Source organism: Triticum aestivum, chromosome 1B (genome assembly GCF_018294505.1).
Source record: "Triticum aestivum cultivar Chinese Spring chromosome 1B, IWGSC CS RefSeq v2.1, whole genome shotgun sequence".
Classification (NCBI taxonomy): Eukaryota; Viridiplantae; Streptophyta; class Magnoliopsida; order Poales; family Poaceae; genus Triticum; species Triticum aestivum.
In genome coordinates, this window is record NC_057795.1 from 452212802 (window position 1) to 452223921 (window position 11120).

The 11120-nt window shown below is 44.8% G+C and overlaps 1 protein-coding gene across 1 annotated transcript; it reads right to left on the minus strand.

The window, feature by feature from the left end:
• Positions 1 to 5690: 5690 nt before the first annotated feature.
• LOC123130877 (protein LATERAL ROOT PRIMORDIUM 1) lies at positions 5691 to 7716 on the minus strand. The gene is made up of 2 exons (XM_044550669.1): positions 6432 to 7716; positions 5691 to 6330 (listed from the first exon to the last, which is right to left on the minus strand). Exons 1-2 carry the CDS (start codon positions 6988 to 6990, stop codon positions 5996 to 5998), a joined length of 894 nt encoding a protein of 297 aa, XP_044406604.1. The 5' UTR covers positions 6991 to 7716; the 3' UTR covers positions 5691 to 5995.
• Positions 7717 to 11120: the final 3404 nt, after the last annotated feature.

Genomic DNA, 11120 nt, shown 5'->3' on the forward strand with positions numbered 1-11120 from the left:
TTCTCGAACCCGAGGGCCGCACGCTTAACTTTCAATGATGATATTGTATTATATGAGTTATGTGATTTGCTGACCGAATGTTGTTCAAAGTCCCGGATGAGATCATGGACATGGCGAGGAGTCTCAAAATGGTCGAGAGGTAAAGATTGATATACATGATGATGGTATTCGGGCACCGGAAGTGTTCGGGAAGCACCGGGTATTTATCGGGTCACCGGAAGGGGTTCCGGGCACCCCCGGCAAAAGATATGGGCCTGATGGGCCAAGAGGGGAAACACACCAGCCTTTTGTGGCTGGTGCCCCCCTCCCCATATGGGCTGGCCAAATTGGAGAAGGAAGGGGGAAGGAGGAAAGGAAAAAGGGAATAGGATTCCCCCCTTCCCCCTCTTCCCTTCCTACTCCGAATAGGAATAGGAGAAGGGGGTTGACCGAATTGGGAGAGGACCCCAAGTACGATTCCTCCTACTTGGGGCGTCCCCTTGGTTGCCTCTCCTCCCCTCCAATCTATATATATGTGGGGAGGGGGGCGCCTACAACACACAAGATCAACTATTAGCCATTTGTGGCGCCCCCTTCCACAGATTACACCCCTGGTCATATTCTCGCGGTGTTTTGGCGAAGCCCTGCGCGGATCACATCACCATAATCGTCACCAAGCCGTCATGCTGACGGAACTCGTCTACTTCATCGACACCTTGCTGGATCAAGAGGGCGAGGGACGTCATCGAGCTGAACGTGTCCAGAACTCGGAGGTGCCGTACGTTTGGTACTTGATCGGTCGGAGCTAGAAGAAGTTCGACTACATCAACCGCGTTGTCAAACGCTTTCGCTTTCGGTCTACGAGGATACGTAGACACACTCTCAGCCTCTCATTGTTATGCATCTCCTAGATAGATCTTGCATGAGAGTAGGAATTTTTTTGAAATTGCATGCTACGTTCCCAACAGAAAGAGAGAGCAACTATATAGAGGTAGTACCATCTTAATCATTGGAAGAGGTCTAATCTAGATACAGAAGTTAAGCATGTACGCATTGGGGACTTTAGTTGCTAAACTCTTTATTTTGCTTAGCACTTCATAGCACAATAGCAGGCTTATAGCCCGCTTACATTGCAATTTTTCCTGTGTGGAGTAGAGACATGAAAAAGTTAAGGAAGTGGGTTCTCATGCAATAGTTTATCCTAGTATGTGTGCTCCTAGGCAGATACATATAAAGAGATAGAGAAAATGTGGGAAAAAAGTCCTAGTCTTAGACTAGCCATAGTGGGACTAACTTCAAGAGTAACATGGGGTCCAACTTAGCAAATTTGACTATGTGACAATGAGTTAATGAGGAGAGAGGTTAAATTGGGTAACCTTAGCTAGTTACCGGTAAACATCACCTATCTCAAGAAATATGAGTCTATAACCTAATAAGTTAACTTTGGCATGACACCACACATATGTTAGTACCCACTACGTAGGTAGTAACCATAGCCTAGGGTAAACGTGTATGTTACTAGTTGTAACTTAGTCCCTCCCGCCTATGGCTCGTCTTATAGCCACATTGTTGTATAGTGACCTCCTAAGGCTAGTCATATGTGGGTAGTAACTTAGACTAGTAACATGCATATGTTACTACCATCATAGTTGGGTAGTAACAAAATGGCATGTGTCATGCCCACACCTTTCATTTATTTATTATAGACTCATTTTGCATTGGGTGCGTGTATGTTACAGTACATATTATGTTACCACAAGCACCTCTCTCCTCATAACCTCCATGCCACATAAGGCATATATGTCTTGAGATGCGTTATGTTACTTATCTAAAGCTACTCCCACTATGGATAGCCTAAGTGCCTGACTATACAATGGCATTAAACTCATATAGCGAGCAGTTAGTTGTACTACCTATCACGCTCACATCTAAGCACATTGTGCTTTCGGAAGGAGGCCCTAAATCTAGATATAGTAGATCTAGCATCAAAATTCAAGACATCTCATAACTTTTCTCTCATAAAAGACATTAAATGAGGTTGTTTTAGATACTTCACAAGACTAAGATATACACCCTTCGTCTAGGTTTATTGGGGCCCCTTGTATTTTAGGTCAAAGTTTGACCATTATAACAACTCATGATTTATATGCTACAGAAAAATATATCATCGAATTTGTATCCAAAAGAGGATTACAATCACAAAAACATTAATTATGACATATAGTTTATATTTTATTAGTTAACTTTATGTCAAACTTTGACACAAAATACGAGGGGCCCTAATAAACCGGGACAAAGGGAGTAGTGCACCGGGACTACTATATCTAAACTTCCAATTTAACGTCATTAGATATATTAGTAAAAAAAGTAGGACTGGGACACAGACTATCTATGCTCAAGCTCAAATGAGCTTGCATGAATAGTAAAATCCCGAAAACAAATCAAACTTTGTGCAACAAACATTAAGAAATATTTTACATGCGTGCAAAATTTCAAGATGAAATCACATTCTTGAAAGTGTGGACAACAAAAATCCATGCTAAAAAATAGACTGTTTTGGGAACATATCAATTTTTTTGCCCACAACTCCAAAAATGTCAGTTCATCACAAAATTTTGCATGCATGTGGAACTTTTCTCAATGTTTCTTGCAAACAAAAAAGGTCAGAGTTTTTAAATTTTGTTTTCATACCTTTTTTTTATTTTACTGTTCACCCGATCTCATTTGAGCTCGACTTAAGAAGGGCACTTTCGACTAGGACTGCCCTTAGTACGACCATAACATAGTTCACTATTATTGGCAGAAACAAACAAGCTCATCTTAACATATTTCCACTGTGTTGTTTATGTGAAAGTTTGTGGGTGATGTTTGACTGAAATCAAGCTAATAAAATAACTATCACCAATAATTTATCTTATTTTTTGTGGGGAAACAAAGATATCATGGAATTATTCATTGCAAGTTGTTGATTCATGATGAGAAATAGCATGGCATGCCTTCAAGGAATTTGATTTAAAGCAACATTGAAGTATTATCCACAATTCATCGACTAGCGTCTCCGGCACCCCTTTGATGTTGTGGCCACTTCATGGTCTTTTTTTTCCGCTTTTCTCTTATATTTTATTTAGGATTGCTTGTGTTGTGGCCCTAGTAGACTTTTTATGTCGGTGCGGTGCTACTTGGTGTATGGGCTTTGGTTGATTTATATATAAAGCGGGGTGAAAGCCTATTTCAAAATTTGATTATACTAAGAAGCGCATGAAACAATAAAGCTAGTCAACAAAATGCTATACAACGGTCGAATATTCAGGATGTCATCTGAGCACCAACATCTCAAATGTAAATAGGTTCCAGAGAAAAAAAAAACATGATGTCGTTATGTTATAAGCTAAAGGATCCATGTCTACACACTTAGGTGAAAAAGCAAACGCCAATGAATTACCTTGTGGTATAGTAGAATGTTAGTCTAGTAATGCGGTTGGAGATTTCTATTTAACAAAACTAACTTAACAGACATTTGCTTATCATTCACAAAACTTCAGTTCAAAATCAAACACAACCTCCCATAAAAAAGTCAACCACAACCAACAAATTAGTGGGGGGAAATGTTTTCACGAATAAAAAATGACACATGACATAATGATCTTCATAACCTTATTGTGGCACCAAATATATATTCATAACAGTTTAGACAATTAACCTGAGAAATCATAATGTTATATCATTCAATATTTGGAACAAAGACTCTTGCCAGAAAACGATTAACTAGGACAGGAATTATTCACCATAAACCCTGTGCAAGAAGCACAAAAATAATATTCAGTTTTGAAATATTATAACTCTGTAACACCATACATATTATTCATTTCTGTGATGCTCTGGGGCTGGAATATTCATCAATACTGTAAGCAACGTCTGAAATCATTGATAAGTGATCCGCAATAAAAGAATGGTACAAAAGAATAACAACTTTCTGAAGCGGACAAGTATACTGAAATTCACAGTTTGGTCAAGTCGTCTCCAAGAAACTAAATATCAAGGTGGAAGTTAAACAGTAGCAAGAACCAAATTACTTGGCATGATTACAGGAGCATAATCAGCCTGTGACTATGGACCATATAGCACTTCATTCATAAACTCAATTAAAAAAAGAATCAGACTAATTAATTACCAGGCATTGGCAAAGATCGAACAAGTTAAAGCAATGGCGCAGTAAGTCAAGGTCAAGCTATAAAACTAAATGGCAGGCCGCTGCATGGAGATGATGGTACACCAACTCTACCACATCGAATAAAACAAGCGCCCTGCACAGTAGCCGTGCTCCCGAAAGTTAGGCACGGCAGCATGGGCCAAAAGATCCCCATAGAAACAACACATGAGATAACAGCGGCTTTGCTGATGACAAGATGACTTACCCAACCCCTTCGACCAGCTACCGCAGCATAAATTTCGTCCTCAAGTTGCGGTGGCTCAAGCAAATCGACCAAACTCACATTTGACATGACACAACAAGGTGGAAATAGCCACCAAATTAACCCTGTGGTTCTTTATCTATTTTAACTGATATATTTTTCAATACATAGTAGACATTCTAGAAGTGCTTAAAATCTACAAAGAGCAGTGCTTCGGTACACCCATAAACTTACGATACAGATCTAAACATCGTTGGTTCCCCATGGAAGAAAAATTAGGTGTACCATTTTCAGAAATCATTTGTAATTTGCACTCCTAAAACTGAAGTTGTAGAACAGATCCACAGCACAAGATGACTTTATTGTGTGATAACTTGGCCTGCTTACGAATGAAGAAAAAAAAAACAGACTGAAACTAACAAATCTCATAAAAATATGATCTTTTTATTTCTCGCAGCTAAGAACAATCTGATCAAAATTAGAGATTTTACAAGTATGGAATGGATGCGAAATCTTGGTCGGAAATATATCTCTATAAGTGTACTTGCGGAGACAGATTTAGTTCTGTGTTGATTGAGATATGGCCACTCCTTAGTACTTCATCCGTCCCACAATATAAGACGTTTTATTTTTGCAAAATATGTTAGCTCGGAAAAACACCTGGAAAAAAGGGGTACATGTTTTCATTCTGGATTTGGGATCCGGCAGCAGGGGGAATAAATATGGGGGCTCGCAACAAAAGTTTAAGAGAAGATGTCCCTTCATCATATTGTTAACAAGCAGCTACTAGGACTAGCAAACAGGCCAAGGCTAATGTATGGAGCACTGTACCATTATTGGCTTCCACGATCGTGACCCAAGTAATTTACTATCAGCTGCATATTATTTTAAGAGGGCAAGAGAATTCTTATCACCACATGCATTGCACATTGGCTCTCTTTTTCCCGCTACAAGTTCCAATGCACGGATAAGATGCTTAACAGCACATACAAAGCAAGTAAGAATCCAACCCATGGTCTTGCTATCCTACCAACCCCGTAAATTTGGGGAAGCGATAGAGTATACGTGCTACTAGCTGAACAAGGTAAACAAGACTGGCAATTCGGAAGCCATAGCACGCAAGAGGATGAAGTGAAGTGGTCGATAGCGTGGGGACTAGGAAGAGCATCAAAGAGTCAAACTTTTCAGCTGCCAAATTAACAATAGTGCTACCATCAACCTCTCCATGGCGTCAAGTGATTACTACAAATAAGGTTTTGTCTAAAAAAATTACTCTAAAGAAGGACCCACAGACCATGGTGATTTTAACTGTATATAATTTGCAGTTCCCAACATATGCAAACATGTTCAGTAAAAAAATGGTAACACAACAGCCAGTTTACCTTGGAAATACTGATTGGTTTTCCTTTCATTTTCTTTCCAACCTCTAGTAACAAAAGACTTGGAAGTTAGCTGTGGCACCGGCACACAGCATGCAGCAGCAAAATGGAAGACAGGGTAGTACCACTACTGGTGATTGAGATGAAAGAAATGAGGTGACATGTAGTAACAAGATGGATGTCTACCATTATTGCACCAGGCTTACTAGCTAGCACTAATAGTTTTCAGTTCATGGTGTTACCATAGCCCATCCCGCCGAGAATGAGCGCCCCGCTGACGGTGTTGTACATGTCCGGCGGCACCGTGGAGGCGTTGCCGAGGTGGAGGTCGGAGATGCTACGCACGGCGGCCGCGTGCGCGTGGCTGGGCTCGTCGTTGCTGGTGCGGCCGTTGTCGGCGCCCTGGTCGTAGAGAAACCCCCTGAACATGTGGCCGTTGATGCTCACCGCCGCCTGGTACGCGAACTCGTCCGCGCCGTCGTCGACGGAGGTCACCCGCACGCACCGGAACACCGCCGGCGCGCGCACGTGCCGCGGCAGGCTGTCCCTGAACGGCGCGTCTGCAGAGGATGGGATAGAAGATGTGATTAGTGTGCAAGTTTCTTGAATTATGTGTGCTGACTGCTGAGACTTGGGATGTGCGTCTGTGCTGGTCGATCACCTTGTTGGCTCGAGGAGGTGCCGTTGGAGGTGGAGGTGCGAGAGGTGGTGGTGGTGGTGGTGGTCTGGGAGGAGTGGAACCGCGGTTTCTTGGTGGCCGCCGTGGCAGGAGCGGCGGGAGGGGAAAGGTCGCCGCCGAGCGGGTGCTTCTCGCGGCGCCGGGCGGCCGGGATCCAGGTGCTCCTGACGTGCGTCGTGCAGTCGAAGCCGCGGCTCTTGCAGCACGTCCGGCAGCGCTGGTGGGGGCAGTCTTTCTTCGCCTGGTTGCCGCAGTCGTTGCACGTGGTGGAGCCGCCGGATCCGGAGGAGACGCCGCCGTAGTCCACCGCGGAGACGACCTGCTTCTTGTCGGCGGGGGCAGCGGCGGGCGGCGTCGTGTGGGGCTGCGAGTGCGACTGCCAGAATTGGATGGCGCTGCCGGACTTGGGAGCGCCAGGGTCGGCGAGCCCGCACTGCCCCGCGGAGAGGAGGGCGAACCCTTGGTCGGCGGCGTCCGCCGCGGCGGCAGCAGCAGCGGCCCTCTGGTGGTGGAAGGAGGAGGCGGGGGCGAGGACGACCATGCCGACATCACCAGCAGCCGTTATCCCGTAGTTGAGCGCGGCGGACTGGCGCGAGGCTGGTCCCCAAAGGCCGTTGGCGGACGCGCCAGCGGCATTGAAGCCGAGCGAGAGGTCGTCGCCGCCGGCCGACGCGATCCAGTCCGCGTAGGCCGCGGAGACCGATGGGAAGCGCCTCCCCGACGACGCCACGCTTGCTGGCTGGGGGCAGTAGCTTCCCCTCCCTGGCTAGCTAGCCGCTACGCCTACCTAGGCTAAGCTTAGCTCCAAAGGCAGGCAGGCAGCGAGCGAGCAGAAAAGGCGCAAGAGCAGACGAAGATGCTCCTCTGAGGAGTAGCGGCTAGCAGCTGAGTTGAGTGAGCCTACGGATGGAAACCCCTCCTCTCCATCCACTTTAAAGAAGAATCTCTCTTCTCAGCGAAGGAAGGGGCATCCAAGAGTAAAGAAAAGAAAACACAAAAGACTCTACCCTACTACCACCTAGCTACCCTCTCTCTAGTCTCTACAGCCTACCCTAGCTAGGTTAGCATAGCTTTCTAGGTAGCCTTCTCTCTCCTCCCTTTTGGAGTATCTGTGTGTGTACGCCTACGGCCTACAGGACACAGGGGCTAGCCGCTTGTGTTCTTTATCCCTCTACTTTCCACAGGACAACGTGAGAGGGAGAGAGCGTGTGTATGCTGTGTGCTCGTGAAGATAGGAGAGAAGGAGAGAGGGGCCGGCCGGGTGCTGCTTCAGCGTTCAGCGTGTGTGAGGTCTGAAGAAGTGGCTGCGGGTGGGGTCTGCGGCTGAAAAATTCCTCTGCGCGACCGGCTGCGATCGGCCACGGGATCTCATCTTTCGCTCGCTGCGCCTGCGCCCAGTGGGGGATCGAGACTTCTTGTGGGGGCACCGCACCGGGCACGCAGCGCAGCCTGGCAGCTTTCACTGACGCGCCCGCCCGGCTCCCTTCTCTTCTCCCTCCTGCTCTGCCGCTGCCGCCGTTTGCAGCTCTGCCCCCGCGTTAAAAGCAGCAGCAGCGGCCACAGCCTACGCCCGCGCGCCAGTCTACCATAGCCGATAGCCGGTAGCCGCTGGGTGGCTGGATCCATGGATCCGCGGCGCAGGGATTGATTGCTGCTTCTTATTGGGCGCGACGCGATCGATGGCTTTTTACCCGCTCCTGCGGGCGGTGCGATATGATACGCCGAGTCTTTCTTTTCTGCTGCTGCCGCCTAGGGCTAGCTAGGCCTCTCCATGGCATGGCATGGCGGTAGCATCTAGCCTGATTACTCGGCTGCTCGTAGCAAGACTGCGTTGTGTACGAGCGGGCACAAGGACACGAGGTCGGGATACGCGGATCTGACGCATTCACGTGAGACCGGACCGGACGCGCCGAATAAACGGAAGAACGCGCCGCGGTACGCCCGTCGGTCCGTCTGGCCAAATACAGGCTCGCTAGGTTTTCTCTTCATATCACACTAAATTCGTGGTTTAAGAGCGACCCTGGCGGATGCGTCGTACGTGTACCGATCGCCGTAATGATAACCGCTGGCAGGACGACTACCAGCACCACAAAACGTCGCTGCAGGAGAGTAGTCGTGCAATCGTCAAAATTTATAAATCTTGCTCCGAAAACGAGCGTAGCCTCCAAATAGCCTTGTTTGGAGCTCGCTCTAAACCCCATCGTCGGCGTGGATGGACACTGTTGTTTTCTTTCTCCTTGCGTCACGGTCGGATTTTGAAGCTTCCCACTGGTATGAGAGCAAGAAGATTCTCCAACCATATTCCTCAAATTTGCTCCAGATGTACTCAACAAGAGGATTTCATCTTTTTTTCTTTTGTCATTTTGCTAGAGCTGCCTGGTATGCTCATCCTTGGTATATTAGATCTGATGCTCTCGTTCATAATCAGGACTCTTTGCTTACCACCATTACTTCTTTAATGGGTTCACATCATCCTCATGCTTCGTTCCAGAATATTTTTAATTTTTATGGACTTTATGGAAAGCTAGGAATGATTGCCTTTTCGAGCGCAGGAAAGGGCATCCTAATAGGATCCACATTATGGCTGCTAGTATGGATTGTGCAATGCAAGCTGAGGCACTTTTGTCATCTGATGACCAACATAATGTTACTAACAATCTTCATAATGAACAGCAAATTCCTATGCAGGGCAAATCCATCCAATCTGATCTCATTATTAAGGGGCCGAAGATTTATTCCGATGCGGCTTTTCGAACTTCAAAAATACCAGGTGCTCTTCGAGGACAGGTTGGTACAGGTATTGGTATCTACTTTTCTCTCCCTGCTGATCATGGGGAGCTCAACATTCAGATTCAAGCTTCTACACCTGTAACCATTGATCCCATTCAGGCGGAAGCCACGGCCCTGGCTTGTGCTGCTATGCTAGCAAACTTCTTAAATGTGCAGCAGCCTACTTTTTAAACTGACTGTCTTCCGCTTGCTTCTGCAGTAGCTTCTAAGAATATCTCCCATCCTGCTACGCCTTGGAATATCATAAATTACTTGGCTTCTTTTATTAAAAGTTATACTAATCTCAATGCTCAGGTCTTTCATATTTCCAGGAATCTAAATGGAGTAGCTCACAACCTTGCTCAGCAGGTGTATCAGGCAACAAATCAACCTATAATGTCTTGCTCAACTCGATCACACGCTGCAGACCTCTGTCCAGTGGCGGCAGCTTTAGCTCACTTCTCTGTCACAGGTTACCGTCTACACAAGGTGTACTGCTACTAAGCTCAGAGGACGCTTCAACTAATTTGTGATTTCTAGGCTTCTTCTTCAAAGCTTTCTTCAGGATTGAAGACACTTTCACGCTTCTTCTTACTTTCAAGATAGATCTACTAAGTGCCCTTCTCTCATTCTTTTAGCTGCAGATCATCTGGTTGACTTGTTTCAACCTATCTTTGCTATTCCATTCAGCTTCTTTTTCTGGCTGTATCTCCTGCTCTGTATTCTCTGGCCTCTGAACCTTGTAATGACTCTTCAAGCTGTCAATGGAAATTGGGCACCTTCCTGGTGCCTTGCTTTGTTCAAAAAAAAAACTTCCCACTGACCGTACAGCGTGTATTAAATTTTTTAAGTAATTTTTATTATTGTGTGGGTGTGTCAAGATCTCAGTCGAATGTGACTTGACCAAGTCTCAGTTAAATGACACAAAATATAAAAGCAAGAAAGAAAAATAAAAAAAAAATCCATATAAGATCTCATGAATATAACATCGACCGAGACTTCTTTAAGTCTCATGGACTGGGATTTAGCAATCTTGTTGTTGTATAGCTCGTTTCCCTACGATATGAGGTTCTCAAGGAGAGTATCATCTTCCCCTACAATATAAGGTTCTCAAGGAGAGTATTATTACTGTGTGGTATCCAAATAACAATTTGAAGTATTCCCATTTCTCTTAATTCTTGTGTTTCCTATATTCATGTTTTTTTAGTTCATGTGTTCCAAGTGAGCATATATGATTGGCACGCTGCGAGGCACCTATAAATTAGTTTAGCCTAAAAGACACTATACATAGCTACAAGCTGGAATCTAGACCATAAGAAGTGTGTGATCTACTCCCTCCGTTTCTAAATGTAAGTTTTTTTAGATATTTTAAATGGACTACAACATACGGATGTATGTAGACATATTTTAGAGTGTATATTCACTCATTTTACTTCGTATGTAGTCACTTGTTGAAATATCTAAAAAGACGTATATTTAGGAACAAAGGGAGTATAACGCAAGGGCCAATTTGATGTAATTTTTTTTATAAACACGTGACATGGAAAATGCTACAATATATTCCCTTCGTCCGGTGAAAATTGTACATTTGGTTTTAAAATTTGTCCACAAAAAAATGTATATCTATCTTTCCAATGCACATTAAAATAGAAAAAAATTCTTCTCTCATCACACGGTAATCAAGACCAATAGCTTTCTACACATGGTCTCCTTAATTTTTACATGCACTTAGGTCATCGGAGGTAGCATAATTAAAAAGGAGAGAGATGGTGGCTTGCACTTTTCCAATGCATTTTTTATCCCACTCCATAATTTGTCCTAAAAAATTTATATGTATATTTTTCACCGGACGGAGGGAGTACACGATTAGATCATTGTAGAAAGTAGAGAGAGACAATATTT